Raw genomic sequence first — 16,154 nt, forward strand, 5'->3', positions numbered from 1 at the left:
TGTGTGTGTGTGTGTGTGTTACACAGTACCTGTCTGGACAGGAGTGGTACAAACAGCAGGCTTTCAGAGCTGTGAACCAGGCCATCGGCAGAGTCATTCGCCACAAGGAGGACTATGGAGCCATCTTACTGTGTGATCAAAGGTCAGACATGGAGCTGTCAGTCATACCTATTCCCGCATACTTTGGGCCTCATGCAAGAACCAATCATGAGAACAGATTTGTTCTCAAAGGTGCTGAATGTGATATTCAGAGCATTCATTTAGCATCAAACATCTATTCTCTATGTAAAGATGTGTGTTGTAATCGGAGCTTCTCTGTTCTTTATGTACATAGCCGGGCCTGCCACACGTTCATGTTAGTGCATGTGAGCGTGCCCCTCTGGTGAACGTGATATGAATTTTGAAAATCGCATGAAATATAGATTAGCTAATAAAGTTAACTGATAAAAGACGTTTAAGTTTAAACAAACAGGAAAGGGATTCAAATCCCTTGAATGGTTGGATCATAATGTTTTCTTCACACAGGGAATGCCTCGCTGAGATACTGGTTAAGGCACATTCCACAGAAGTGCAACAGCCATGGTTCATGGCACAAGTGGACATGATAAAATGAATGATGGCTGAAATCCATGTCGCTGCTTCAGTGTCTAGACCCTTTTTACAGCAGACATTTTGGAGTCGATGTTACTGGATGGCCCACTGCTGAATGCCCACTGTGGCTCAGTGGTAGAGCAGGGTCGATCCCCGGCTCCACTAGTCCATGTATCCTTGGGCAACACACTTAACCCCACATTGCTCCCGTAGGCTGTGCCTGTTGGTGTATGAATGGGAATAAATGTTAGATAGTCCTGATGGGCAGGTGGCACCTTGCATGGTCCCTGTCATCAGTGTATGAATTGGTGAATGATGACCTGAAGTGTTAAAGTGCTATGAGTGGTCGGAAGACTAGAAAAAACATATACAAGTGCAGTCCATTTACTAATTCAAACTCCAGCTTTCTGGTGTGACATCATCTGGGATAATGATAATGAAGGTGCATGATTTGGAATAAGGTGATTTAGAATAACAAGACTTTTCCCGCAGGTTTAAGGGCTCTGGTGCCAGGGCTCAGCTTCCGTCCTGGGTCAGGCCTTATGTGCGTCTGTATGAAAGCTTTGGGAATGTAATCCGGGACGTCTCTCAGTTCTTCAGGGTGGCACAGAAAATGGTAGGTTCTAGCATTCACTCAGTTCACAAAATGATACAATTCCTGCCATCAACTATCTTGTTGAGCTTGATTTAATAAGGGCTGTTGATGTTTGCTGTAACAGCAGTGTACTGTACTCAGAAACTCATGTTTGGTTTTTGGTGCTGAAAGCAAAATATATATTTATATTTTTAGAATATATATTTGGAAACAATCAACAGCAACATCTCTTCCCAGAAAGTTGATATTGTTACCATCCTGAGACCCCAAAGCACACTCAACTGTCTTATCACCGTACACACAAATACATGTCCAACGCAGGTGTCAAGTCCTTGAGAACATGTTACAGGATGAGTCTCAGGTCCACATGCACATCTGTAAATCAAGATACAAGTCTGTCAGGTTTCTCCATGCTGTTGCTATGGCTACCACAGTGTTAAAGCATGCACTCCAGTGGTGCAGTCTTAGAAAGCAGAACACATGTCCCTGAATTCAATCAATGAATTATAGACCACTGCAACAGGAAGTGTCTGTCCTACAGAGAGTTTTACAGTTACACATGACAAATATGGAAAAACAGAGCTTCAGTTTGCGTATGTAGTATTCTCTCCTTCACAACGTTTACTTGCACTCAGTTAAATTCCACTTAAGTCAGTCATGAAATGATAATCCCTAAGAACTGTTCATGTTATTAATACAATAGGAGACAGACGACTTTTATGAGAAAGGACAAAGAGATGGATTAAGAAGCACAAACCTCCACCAGTAGAGAGAGGCTGGTGGAGATGGTGACAGTAGTACAGCTGATTTTTCACTAGAATACAGTCTTTACATTAACTCCCAGTGAGACTAGTCTCTGATGTCATTAAGATTTCTGTACAATAAAGGTAAAGTCAGCTTTTTGTCCCACCATAGTTTCATTTGTGCTATTAGTAATGCCTGACTTTCTGAGGTGGAGAATATTCTAGCAAAACTGACCGTCACAAACAACTGTTATTTGTGCTATCCTCCTTTAAATTCATATGCAGAGAGAGAGACGCACCCTGCAAACACCATAATGACATGTAAACTGTGACTCTCGCCCGCATCACCTGTTGGTTAAATCCATCACGTGCATCTGTGGCAGAATGTGTCACCCGAAAAGCCGTACATCTGACCGGGCTGTGTGTTGGCACTGCATTATGGAAGTTGGTCCTAGTTGCATTCATCAGCTTGTACTGACTGCCTGTGCTTGGGCTTGTGCCAGAGGCCTGTGGTAGAGAAGAAGGCTGCAGCACAGAGCTGTGGGACAGTGTGCTCACCAGACACTCGGTCCTCTGCCTTCCCTTCTGGCTCGTCCTCCCAAAGCGCCCACACCCAGAAGGCCAAGGAGCTGGACGCCCACCTTCCCAGCCTAAAGAGGAGGAGACTCAGTGAGTAGAAAGACAAAGGCAGGGTCTCTACGTGTCCTTTAAATCCACAGAGGAAAGGTTAGTCCTTCATTAATTGGTTACCTGTTGTCTGGTCTCTGTGATCAGATGAACACTCTGGAGCCAATGGGATGGCCAGGATCTGCATCGAGTACGAGTGTGAGGTGCAGGAGAGTCAGAAGAGACCAGCCAACCTGCTGGATGCTCTGGAGCGAGGGGACCACTGCGATGGAGAGGACGATGATGCTGTCGTGGGAGAAGAGAAGGTAGCTTGTTTCCTGAGAGACACCGTGGTCTGTCTCACTAGTCTTTAGACATGTGTGGTTCATACATGTCAAAAAGAGAGGCTTTGTGGAAAAGAGAAGACCTGTGTATACAATAGCCAATTTACTGTGGTAAATGTCTGGTACAGTGCTATTTTCAGTGAGAATCATACTGTGTATAATAGCCTGTGTGTTTGAAGTAGGTCAGTACACCTATAACTGATGAAACAACAACGGTTAAGTCGTTTCAAGAGGACTGTGCCTATTTGTTCAATTTGTTGTTCACTTTTTCTTTTGAAGGCCGACCGTTTGTCCACGCTGTCTCTTCAATGTGACAAGAGGATGGATGATGAAATGCGGGGAGGAAAACGTAAAATCAAATTGGTCCAAGAACAGGTACATGTTACATTGTCTACAGTTTTTTGTTATGTTAGATTTAGAGGCTTAACACCATTAGAAGTAAAGTCTGCACTGGATCTGTTCTGCTGCAGTGAACTTGGAGCTCCACAGCCAATACACAGTCATGTACTTCAAGCCTAAAAAGATGATTTGTTTTGCAGGTCCTCACATAGATTGTGAGTGAAGTAACTGGTACACGCAGCTGCAAGTGCGAGTAACATCTAAAAGTCTCTGCCAAGTTAAAATGGCATCTTTTTAGACTAGGGTGGAAGGATGTTGACGTCTGTCTTACTGACATTCAAGGTATCTCAACAACTATGAGCCAATTTTCTATCATTCTACAGAAGGAACATTTCATTCTGAGTATATTCATACATACATTTTAAACATTTCCAGAAATGTCAAAATACACAGTTATTACAGTAATAACTGGATTGGTGGCCTGACCCAACACCAAAATGCTGGCCAATCATAGCTCCTTCTGCTGCTTTGTGGGTTGGACTTGATACATATTTACTCCAGGTGGCATACTGCTTATGTGTCTTTAAAGGATAGAGCGCTGACTAAATTAGAGTGGTCATTTGGATAGTGATGAGTACTACTCATCCTCAGAAACACTAAATACAGTTGTAGGAAGTAAGTTAGTAAAATAAGCGTGGTCAAAGTGTTTGAAAGGCAGGGAGGATCTACTGAAGAGGACCCCAGCTGTATGGAAGTGTAGAAGGAAATGAGTGGAATACCCCTTTAATCAGGTTATATTTATCAATATAAGTATTAAGTTATACTGTTTTATATTATACATCTAATTTAATATATTCAACTATGTCATAGAATATATTATTATATTGCGTAAAGCACAATCAAAAAGCAATAACTATTACGTCATCACACAGCCACACACGCATAGAAAGGGTTGCACATAACAACACAGACCAACTCAAGCCTCTCAGGCTTCCATAGCACACAGTTAAAGGTAGGTCCACAGAAAGAGGCTGAGACTGAGGTCCTTGAGAGGATGCATACTGTAATGTGGCTCCTTCATTCTCCACAAGAATGCATGCTATACACTATACACAGGAAATGACGGCTCCCATTTATGATTATAAGTTGTTAAACCATATGTACTGTACTTGTTTTTATTGAGTTCTAGATACATACATCTATATAATACATTTGGAAGTTGGTTTCAGTGTTTTTTGTCTTTGCAGATGATTACGTTCTGCAAAAACAAAATTGTCCTTTTTAATTAGATTTATAGTATCTGGTAGAGTTAAGGACAGGACCATCCCAATGCATTGCTGGCTGTTGATTTTTAAACATCATATTCATGCAGTGGCGGGCCGTGTATTTTATGCCTGGGCCTTCTGTGCTGTCCTACTACAGTTGAACAGCTACGGTGCAGATACATGAATCCGTGCATGACGGGACGCTGCGTCATTAACGGACAATGCATAGTCAAATCAACGTAATTAACACAATGACAACCACAAAGTCATAAGAACCAGTCACATATATTGATATGACAGCAAAGCATGACATATCAATCCAGCAAACCTGCAGCGGATCCACGCATTCCACCACACAAGAGCACGAGCCATTCAAATATTATTCATAAAAACGTTACTGCAGATGTAAAAAAACAAACGCAGTTTGTCACATACCGAATTCTTTGTTGACAAAGAGTTTAATCCCAGTACATCGTTCCAGTAAGAAGTCCTTCTTGATTCATGGACGCCAGTGACAGTCGAGCCTCCCCAGTTGTATTTTGTATAATACATTGTGTATTTCTCCGCGAATCGCCACCTTAACGTGGTGGAGGAGTTTGAGTGGCTCAGTGATCCTGGGAGCTATGTTGTCCGGGGCATTAGCCCCTAGTAGGGTCTCCCAAGGCAAACAGGTCTCAGGGGAGAGCCCAGACTAAGAGCGGTTCAAAACGACCCCAATGAAAAGCAGCCCACGGACTCAGTCACCTTGCCCGGACCAGGGAAACCGGGGCACCCTCCCGGAGCCAGACCCAGGAGGGGAGCTCGTCGGCGAGCGTCTGGTGGCCGGGCCTTCGCCCATGGGGCCCGGTCGGGCTCAGCCCGAATAAACAGCATGGAGCAGCCACCCTGTGGACCCACCACCCGCAGGGATAAGCATCGGGGTCGGGTGCAATGCAAACCGGGCGGCGGGTCAGGCGGGAGGCCTGGGCGAGCCGATCGCCGGCAGCATAGACTAGCTCTAGGGACGTGGAACGTCACCTCGCTAGCGGGGAAAGAGCCAGAGCTGGTGCAGGAGGTGGAGCGATACCAGCTAGATATAGTTGGACTCACCTCCACACACAGCGCTGGCTCTGGAACCAAGCTCCTGGAGAGGGGTTGGACTTTGTCCTTTTCCGGAGTTGCCCAGGGTGAGAGGCGCCGGGCGGGAGTGGGGATACTCACGAGCCCCCGGCTGAGCGCCGCTGTGTTGGAGTTCTCCCCGGAGAACGAGAGGGTCGCCTCCATGCGCCTACGGGTTGCAGAGAGCAAGGCCCTGACTGTGGTTTGTGCTTATGCACCAAACAGCAGTTCAGAGTATCTGGCCTTCTTGGAGTCGGTGGGAGGGGTCCTGGAAAGGGCGCCGCCTACCGACTCCATAGTTCTCCTGGGGGACTTCAACGCTCACGTGGGCAATGACGGAGAAACCTGGCGGGAGGTGATTGGGAGGAACGGCTTGCCTGATCTGAACCCGAATGGTGTTTTGTTATTGGACTTATGTGCGTGCCACGGTTTGGCCATAACGAACACCATGTTGGAACATAAGGTGGCTCATAAGTGTACCTGGTACCAGAACACCTTAGGCCAGAGATCAATGATCGACTTTGTAATCGTGTCATTTGATTTGCGGCCGTATGTCTTGGACACTCTGGTGAAGAGAGGAGCAGAGCTGTCAACTGATCACCACCTGGTGGTGAGTTGGATCAGATGGCAGGGGAACCGGTTGGAAAGACCCGGCAAGCCCAAACGTGTAGTGAGGGTGAACTGGGAACGTCTGGCGGAGGACCCTGTCCGGGAGGTCTTTAACTCCCACCTCCGGAAGAACTTCTCACACATCCCGAGGGAGGTTGGGGACATGGAATCCGAATGGATCATGTTCAAAGCCTCTATTGTGGACGCGGCCGCAAGGAGCTGTGGCCGGAAGGTCATCGGTGCCTGTCGTGGCGGCAACCCGAGAACCCGGTGGTGGACACCGGAGGTGAGGGAAGCCGTCAAGCTGAAGAAGGAGACCTTCAAGGCCTGGTTGGCCCAGGGGTCTCCTGAAGCAGCTGACAGGTATCGGCAGGCCAGAAGGGCTGCAGCTGCGGTGGTCGCGAATGCTAAAACTCGGGCATGGGAGGAGTTTGGGGAGGCCATGGAGAAGGACTTTCGGTTGGCCTCAAGGAGGTTCTGGCAAACCATCCGACGGCTCAGGAAGGGAAAGCAGGGCTTACCCCAGGCTGTTCTCAGCAGGGGGGGGGGGGGGGGGACTGCTGACCCGGACAGGGGACATCATCGGGCGGTGGAAAGAGCACTTTGAGGAACTCCTAAACCCGACCAACATGTCCTCTGCAGAGGAGGCAGCGCCTGAAGATCTAGGGGGAGGCTCACCCATATCCCTGGCAGAGGCCGCTGAGGTAGTCAGAAAGCTCCTCGGTGGCAAGGCGCCGGGGGTGGATGAGATCCGCCCTGAGATGCTGAAAGCGCTGGACATAGTTGGGCTGTCCTGGCTGACACGCCTCTTCAATGTCGCATGGGGGTCGGGATCAGTGCCCATGGACTGGCAGACCGGGGTGGTGGTTCCCATTTTCAAAAAGGGGGACCGGAGAGTGTGCTCAAATTACCGGGGTATCACACTACTCGGCCTCCAGGGGAAGGCTTATGCCAGGGTGCTGGAAAGGAGGCTCCGACCGTTTGTCGAACCTCAGATTCAAGAGGAGCAATGCGGATTCCGTCCCGGCCGTGGAACAGTGGACCAGCTCTTTACCCTCGCAAGACTACTGGAGGGGTTCTGGGAGTTTGCCCAACCAGTCTACATGTGCTTTGTGGACTTGGAGAAGGCTTTCGACCGGGTCCCTCGGGGGTTCTTGTGGGGGGTGCTGCGGGAGTATGGGGTGCCGGACCCATTACAACGGGCGATCCGGTCTCTGTACGACTGCAGTAGGAGCTGTGTCCGGATTCTCGGCAATAAGTCAGACACGTTCCCGGTGGGTGTTGGCCTCCGCCAGGGCTGCCCCTTGTCTCCGGTCCTGTTCGTGACTTTCATGGACAGGATATCTAGGCGCAGTCGGGGGGTGGAGAACGTCAGGTTCGGGGGTCTCGGGATCGCCTCTCTGCTGTTTGCAGATGATGTGGTCCTGTTAGCCTCCTCGGATCGTGACCTCCAGCATTCACTGGGGCGGTTTGCAGCCGAGTGTGAAGCGGCGGGGATGAGAGTTAGCACCTCCAAATCTGAGGCCACGGTGCTCTGCCGGAAACCGGTGGATTGCTCCCTCCAGGTGGGGACGGAGTGCCTACCTCAAGCGAAGGAGTTCAAGTATCTCGGGGTCTTGTTCACGAGTGAGGGTAAGATGGAGCGGGAGATCGACAGACGGATCGGTGCGGCTGCAGCAGTAAAGCAGGCGCTGCACCGGACCGTCTTGGTGAAGAGGGAGCTGAGCCGGAAGGCAAAGCTCTCAATTTACCACTCGGTCTACGTTCCTACCCTCACCTATGGTCACGAACTCTGGGTCGTGACCGAAAGGACAAGGTCGCGGCTACAAGCGGCCGAAATGAGTTTCCTCCGTAGGGTGGCCGGGCTCAGCCTTAGAGATAAGGTAAGGAGCTCGGTCATCAGGAGGGAGCTTGGAGTCGAGCCGCTACTCCTTCGCGTCGAAAGGAGTCAGCTGAGGTGGTTCGGGCATCTAATTAGGATGCCTCCTGGACGCCTCCCACTGGAGGTTTTCCAGGCACGTCCAACTGGGAAGAGACCCCGGGGAAGACCCAGAACACACTGGAGGGATTAAATCTCCCAGCTGGCCTGGGAATGCCTCGGGATCCCCCAGAATGAGCTGGAACATGTTGCCGGTGAGAGGGAAGTCTGGGTCAGCCTGCTTGGCCTGTTGCCACCGCGACCCGACCCTGGATAAGCGGAGGAAAATGGATGGATGGATGGATGGACATTGTGTATTTATGAAAAATGATTAAATAATAATTAGTGCTGGGCAACGATTAAAATATTTAATCGCGATTAATCGTTTGGATTTTTTGCGATTAATCGCATTGTTATGGCAAAGTTCAATAATGAATTCAAAAGTAGTGTATTGCGCACTTTTATTTTAAAAGTGCTGCTATATGAACAAAAGGGCAATAACATTTGGTTCATGAGATGCAGGTAGCATGTTTTATACTTATACTGTGTATATAATTCATACTTTGTTGGCATCTTATTCTGAAAACCGGATGTTCGTCTGAAGAAACCGGATGTTGTCTCACGTTAATCTTTCCGCTAACTTTCAAAGTCCTTCGCTCGCTCCCGATCTGTGCCGTTTGAATGCGTTTACCGTGAATTTCAGCATATAGGTGCACTAAAATGTAAGTGTCTGCTGAGTTGACCACGGAGATCTGAGTGTCCGTCCCCCCCCCGACCAGAAGCGGAAGTCGCCTTTTCTCTACGGCAACGCTGAAGGGACATCATATCTCCAATACAAAACGATAAACATGAGACAGTCTGTTACAATAATAATAAATTAAAAATACTTACCTGTTTTTTTTTTTGTTGTTGTTGTTGTTTTTTTATTATTATTTATTTTTTATTTTTCCCATCTCAAAAGGCTCAAGGACATACACACATACACAACTGACTATAGGATGTTTGCTGGCTTTTATCCCACTGTTCTTGTCATCCTCTGTTATGTCTATGTATTGTCTCTTGTCTTTCAATTAAAAAAAATTTAATAAATTTAAAAAATGCGTTAACGCGCGATAAAATAATTGTCGGCGTTAATTAATGAATGCGTTAACACGAAATTAATGCATTAACTTGCCCAGCACTAATTATAATATAGCTATAACTTTGTGATTCTGTTTAGGCCAGTAGAGAAGGCTTAGCTGGCCCTGACGGCCCACCACTATATTTATGGTGTTTCAGATTGTTTTTTGTTTCTTAAAAGTTTTTTTCATTGCAAATATCAGCAGTGTATTTTTCTCCCTCCTTGTTGAAGAAGTCGCGCGTGTCGGAGGATGTCTCTGGGGAAGGCTCATCCAGCAGCAGGGTCAGGAGTTTCCTGGCAGAGATGAAGAAGTCACTGAGCCAGTTCAACTTTGACCGCATCATACAGGCTCTGCAGACCTACAAGAAGACTGACAGCCTGGACGTGCTGCTCACTGAGGCGGCTGTCCTAACTGAGGACGCTAATACACACTGTCTGCTCCGAGGTAAGCCTCCGGCTTTTTTTTCTATCGGGGAGCTTAACAGTGTAGTGAATAACAGGCTGCTAAGCGGTTATGGCCAGAAGGGATCCGTCTTGTGTAAAGCTCTCGTGAGAGTCTACGGTTTACTTACGGCAGGCAGTCATCTTGTATCTCTACACTTTAAATGCAGTGAGTCATTTGCTTTAGACTATGGTTCTAGTAATGTAATGAATTCATGAATCAAGGTCAATGTTAAGATTATTTGTTATTATCTTAAAGCAGAGGTCTTCAACAGGGGGTCCGCGACCCCTAGGGGGTCCGTGGAGGTACTGCAGGGGGTCCGCAAAAGTTTTGGTTGATTAGACAATTTTTTTTCTAAACATGAATCTGCCCATTATTTTAATAGTTCAGTGTTGTATGCAAGATAACAGGTATGTTTATGCATGGCAGTGGCACTAATAGGCCATCACTCATTTTGGTTTCCACATTTATGTTTAAAATGAAAACATCAATTTGAATAGCTTGTATGCATGATTATCATGCAATTGACAGATAATGTTGATATTGGCATTGGTATCAGCTGACAAGGTATGTTTCTAAATGGCAGTGGCACGGCCACCCTACTCACTGTGTCTTGCACATGTTTAAAATAAAAACATGAATATATGAACCTGTGTATTATTTGAATAGCTTAGTATTGAATGCACAATAAAGAGGTATTCATGGTACCAGCCAGGCCCAGTTTACTATAAAACACAATTTTATACAATATATATAGTCGGGGGTCCCTGCTCCATCTCTCTATCAGTTTGGGGGTCCTTGGCCTGAAAAAAACGTTGAAGACCCCTGTCTTAAAGTATTAACAAGGACGTTTCATTTTGGGTTGATTTTGGCGATCCCTGTGGACAAAAGCGGAATTGTCTCTAAGCTGGTTTTGGTTCTCCAGTGCTTCCTTCCCTCCAGCGAGCCCAGTAGTATAGCCTGGGCCTCCAGCAGCGTGCTGTCCATGTTGGCTCTCAGCGAGGTAAAGCTCTGCTACTGCTGGTCGCTGAGCTCTCCCCCTCCGCCAAATCTTGAGGCATTGAGACTGATTGATAACCAGTAAAGAGGAGGTAAAAATCCACATTTAACATTAATGCAGTAGAACAATCATCTTTCCACCGTGAAGGCTATCCCGCCCAACTTGGAATCCGGAGCCTTAAAATTTTTTATTTATTTATTTTTTTTAACCGATTCGCTCTGTTTACATCGAGAACGTGAAGTCATATTTATTTCTTTTTTTCAAAAGCCACTCATGCTGTGTCTTTTACAGCAGTGTCTTTTATTCTATTCACTAAACAAATGAGAATGGAAGTTTATTGCATAATGTACTTCAATTGAATGCAACAGACCTGCTATATTTAGAACATGCACTACATTCTGAGACACTACTGTAGTTGTGTTGCTTCTATTGTATAGTAGGGTTTGAGGCCGTACTTTAAGTGAGTCTAATATTTTGTCCACGTCATTCATATAAATGGAGGAGCAAACATATTAATAACAGTCTACACAGTTTCAAATAGACCATAGAGTTCAATCAACCACCTGTTGCAAAGGTAGCGTTTAGCCACACTAGCAGCATGGCTCCAGGGATGGCAATGTTGGCCTGTCTGTCAACAACAATTGGATGGATTGTCATGAAATTAGTTTGAAACGTTCATGTTCCTCTCAGGATGAATTGTGATAACTTTGATCCCCTGACTATTCTAGCGCCACTATCGGTTCACAATGTGAATGCTTGGTTTACCTGCTATAGACTCCTAGTCTTGTTCTGACAGGACGGTTGTGTGCAATTTATTTCAGGGTAGAGGGTTTAAGATTTTCTGCCTTACATCACTGTGTGTTATGGAGACCCATGAGCAAGGCAGGATTACCTACTCGGTGCAAAGCGGGATACTGCCCAGGGTCCTAAAATCCCAATGTACAGAGTGTCAGTTATTTGCAAATAATTTGATTATTTGCAAATTTGGTGATTAACAAGTCGAGTTTGGCCAACGAAGGTGTATTCTTATCTACATTTTGTGGTCTGTCTGGTAGAGGGGCCCTGGGACAAAAGATTGTCTTCATCAGTGTAGTTTTATATTGTGCTCACATGGTGCATATCCCTCAATACAGTTGTGCTTAATGCAATGGCACAGGTAGCGATGGTGAAAGGATTTGTTTTTAGGTCTTTAACTGAATGCCTTTATTGCAAACATCAAGAAAGAGTGCAGGCCTAAACTGATCCCAAATGAGTTTATATTTAGGCTGTCAGAAATAACCCCTCTGTGTCACAGGCCTGTACCAGTTTGTTCGCCCACATCACAAGAAGAGGTTTGATGAGAAATGCCAGCAGCTGACTGGACAGGGCTGTGGATACAAACCCAATCACTCACTGTCAGTGGACGAGAAGAAAGCACTGATGCTGCAGAGCGGTATGAAACACTCATCCCAACCCAACACTGCACTCTTCTTCATATGTTGGAAATGTGTCTCACAATACTAGCAAGCTCAAAGATACAAAATGTTCACATTAGTCTTTAAAGTTTGTGAAAATGGACATTACTCCGTCATTATCAGGATGCTTCTTTTGTCCGTCCAACTGTCCAAAACTCCAAAAGGGGTTTTCAAACTGTTCAGCAGACAGAGACTGGCCATACTATTTCTTTCTGCTTGACAGTTTTGTGTCCATCTGAAATCTGTTCCCTTGTTAAGACCCTTGAATCTCTGGTTGGTGACTACAGTAACTATGTGCTTATGTAGACTGGACTCTCCCACAACAGCAGTCCGGTTTGGTTCCAGGACTTAGGAGCATCTCAGCAACTGCACTTGTTTAAAATGATATTGGACATTCTCCGGACAAAAAAACAGCACTGAGCAAATGAACATGTCATAAGGTGGAGGGCTTATCTGTGTTCAAGTCTTCCTGTTGACACAAGAGTTATTAACTGACGGTACAGTAGGAAAGGAAGACAACATCTGTAACTGTTCCGTTTTCTTTTCTTCAAGCTACAGCCAGTCAGCCTGCTGTGGGTCTGACCTCCTCTACTTGGACGTCTACCTGCAGTCAGCTGAATACACAGCAGCTCAACAAAGGAGGACCCCACCTAAACCAGCAGGGACCCAGAGATCCTCAGACTGGTAGGACTTCACATCCTTCTACCTTTGACTTCACGAATTATCAAGTATTCAGTGCAGCTTGTATATATCTAGATCCTAATCTCCTGAGTCTTAGTGCTCCTTTGATCACTACTTGTACTGCCCATAGACTTAATGTAACACTCATTACTGGTAGGATACCAGCAGAATGGAAGTCAGCTCAGGCCATCCCACTGCACAAAGGTGGGTCCACCTATCACATGAACAGATGTCCACTGTCTAACATTATCTTGACATCCCAAAACCCCACCAGTCAGCACGTCCACGCAATTCTTCTACTACGTGATTTAATTTGATGAGAGTTCAGCTCTGTGAAACATGACAAATTTACCAGAAGAACTGAGTGAACTGTGAAAAGTTCAGCTTGATCCCTCTGCTTAATCCCTCCGATCTTGTAAACTACTACAATAACACACTCTCCTGTCTTGATCAGCTGGCTCCCATTAAAACCACACTCAGCTCCCTGGTACACTCCTGAAATCCTGTAAGCGCCAGCTTGAAAGACTCTGCAAGAAAACAGGTTTAACAGTCCATCTCCAAGCCCACTCTGACTACCTTCAGCAATACAAAGATGATCTCATCTCAGCCCGGTCCACCTACTACTCACACCTCCTACACTCTGGCTCCTCTAACCCAAAGGCTCTCTTCTCCACAATAAACAAGCTTCTCAAACCCAGGGACAACACCTCCACATCCTTCACAGTGAACAAATGCAACTCTTTCCTTTCATTTTTCCAAACAAAAATTGACACCATCTACAGTAACCTGAACACCTCCCCCGCCCTTTCCATCTCTCCACCTGCCCTCCTCCACCCCTCAGGACCTTTCTCAGTTCTCCCCTGGGTCCCCATTGGAGCTGTCTAACTTCACAACAGGAATGAGAAGCTCCACTTGGATCCCATCCCATCTAATCACGTCAAGGACTGTCTCCCAGCTATCTCACCACTCATCACAGTAATCATTAACTCTTCCCTCAGCTCCAGCTCAGTCCCCGACACGCTTAAACTGGCTGCTGTCACCCCCATCCTCAAAAAACCTGGACTTGACCCTGGCACCATGAGCAATATCCGGCCCATCTCCAATCTTCCCTTTCTGTCAGAAATACTGGAACACGTTGTCGCTGCACAACTCAAAGCCCACCTCATCTCAAACGATCTGTTTGAGCCACTTTCAATCCGTTTTCCGCTCACAGCACAGCACTGAAACAGCCCTCCTCAAAGTCACCAACGACCTCCTCCTCTCCTCAGACGCTGGTCACCTCAACATTCTCATCCTCCTCAACCTCACTGCAGCTTTCAACACCATCAACCACAACATCCTTCTCTCCCGCCTCAAATCCTCCCTCAATATCACCAGAACTGCTCTCTCCTGGATTAAATCATATTTTACAAACAGACAACAGTTCATCAGCATCAACAACTGCACCTCCTCCACTGCTCCTCTGTCTCAAGGCGTCCCCCAGGGTTCGGTGCTTGGTCCTCTTCTGTTCATCCTCTCCTTGCTCCCTCTTGGTAATATCATACGTCAACATGGTCTCCACTTCCAATGCTATGCCGATGATGTCCAGCTCTACATCTCCACAAAAGCCATTACCACTGCTACTCACTCCACTCTGACCAACTGCCTCACTGACATTAAATCATGGATGCAAACCAACTTCCTCAAACTCAATTGTGATAAATCTGACATGATCATCATCGGTCCCAAATCCCTCACTAAAACCAGTCACAACTTCTGCCTCACCAACTCCACTCTGTCTCCCTCCCCACACATCCGCAACCTCAGTCATGTTCGACAGCAACCTCTCCTTTGAACACCACGTTAACCAAATCACCAGAACTGCCTTTTTCCACTTCAAAAACATAGCCCGTCTCCGCCCATCACTCTCCTTATCTGCTGCTGAAACTTTGATCCACGCCTTCATCACCTCCAGAATCGACTACTGCAACAGTATTCTTCATGGGACATCATCCAAAATCCTAACTAAACTCCAGTACATCCAGAACTCTGCTGCTCGCCTGCTCACCCGCTCCCGTGATCACATCACCCCTGTTCTCCAGAATCTCCACTGGCCCCCCGTCCCACAACGGATCCAATATAAAGTCCTTCTCCTGACTCATAAAGCCCTCCACAATCAGGCCCCCTCCTACCTCACCGACCTGCTCCACCACCACACACCATCCCGTCGGCTCCGCTCCTCTGATGCCAACCTCCTGTCTCTTCCACTCAGGACCAAGCCCCGGACATGGGGCGACAGAGCCTTCTCCGTAGCTGCCCCCTCCCGCTGGAACTCTCTCCCCAAACGCATGCGAGACTGCACCGATCTTTCCATGTTCAATTCCCAAATCAAAACTCACCTTTACAGAACTGCTTTTAAAGTGTGACCAATATTGTGTGTTTTATGTTTTTAGTGTATAGCTTTTTTATATGATGATTTTAATGTAAAGTTTCGTTGAATATTCTGAAAAGTGCTCTATAAATAAAATGTATTATTATTGATCACTAAATTTACATTTGAAATGACTGACGAGGCAAATAGAGTCAACTGTTTCTACTGTCAGAGGAAAACCTCCTTCAACAAATTATATATAATTACATTATTATATAACGGAGCCGAGCTTACTCGTGAACATCTACTCCTTTAAAAGATAGTTTATGATTTATTATGACTCATAAACAGAAACTAACTAATTTGGCCAACATGATTTAACATAATTCATTACTAATTTAAGATACATGTAAAGTGAGTAAGTGTGATGTTTTCCAGATAATGCTCCTCTGCCTTAATAATGCAGTTTACACATTCATACAACTACTTATTTATGAAATCTGAGTTCTGCTGAGTGAAACATGACTCCAGATTTACCAGTAGAACTCAGTAATATGGAAAAAAAACAAAATTTTGTCGGGTAGCAAACATTATCAGTTTCTAATAACCTATGACATGCTTCCATATGGTTCTGTGGAGAGAGAGGTTCTTCTTCTTCTGTAGTTTCAACAGACCGCTCCGACACTATGCTGAGTGATCTGCATATGTGACACGAATCAGATTTGTGTCACATGAGAGCAAAAACCAAGTGCTCATTTAGACTATAACTGTGTTCTCCCACAACAGCAGTCCGGTTTGGTTCCAGGACTTAGGAGCATCTCAGCAACTGCACTTGTTTAAAATGATATTGGACATTCTCCGGACAAAAAAACAGCACTGAGCAAATGAACATGTCATAAGGTGGAGGGCTTATCTGTGTTCAAGTCTTCCTGTTGACACAAGAGTTATTAACTGACGGTACAGTAGGAAAGGAAGACAACATCTGTAACTGTTCCGTTT

The 16,154-nt window shown here is 46.1% G+C and overlaps 1 protein-coding gene across 1 annotated transcript in view; it reads left to right on the forward strand.

The window, feature by feature from the left end:
* The window catches only part of rtel1 (regulator of telomere elongation helicase 1), a 42,487-nt gene that overhangs the window by 22,519 nt on the left and 3,814 nt on the right, over positions 1–16,154 (forward strand). The window contains exons 23-30 of the mRNA XM_076095474.1: positions 27–142; positions 1,084–1,207; positions 2,433–2,598; positions 2,704–2,861; positions 3,159–3,254; positions 9,460–9,673; positions 11,965–12,102; positions 12,677–12,808. Coding sequence (XP_075951589.1) covers positions 27–142; positions 1,084–1,207; positions 2,433–2,598; positions 2,704–2,861; positions 3,159–3,254; positions 9,460–9,673; positions 11,965–12,102; positions 12,677–12,808 — 1,144 coding nt within the window. The remainder of the gene's footprint in view (positions 1–26; positions 143–1,083; positions 1,208–2,432; positions 2,599–2,703; positions 2,862–3,158; positions 3,255–9,459; positions 9,674–11,964; positions 12,103–12,676; positions 12,809–16,154) is intronic.

The sequence above is a fragment of the Anarhichas minor genome, unplaced genomic scaffold, assembly GCF_050575085.1.
Source record: "Anarhichas minor isolate MPS153535 unplaced genomic scaffold, ASM5057508v1 ptg000020l, whole genome shotgun sequence".
In the NCBI taxonomy this organism is placed as follows: domain Eukaryota; kingdom Metazoa; phylum Chordata; class Actinopteri; order Perciformes; family Anarhichadidae; genus Anarhichas; species Anarhichas minor.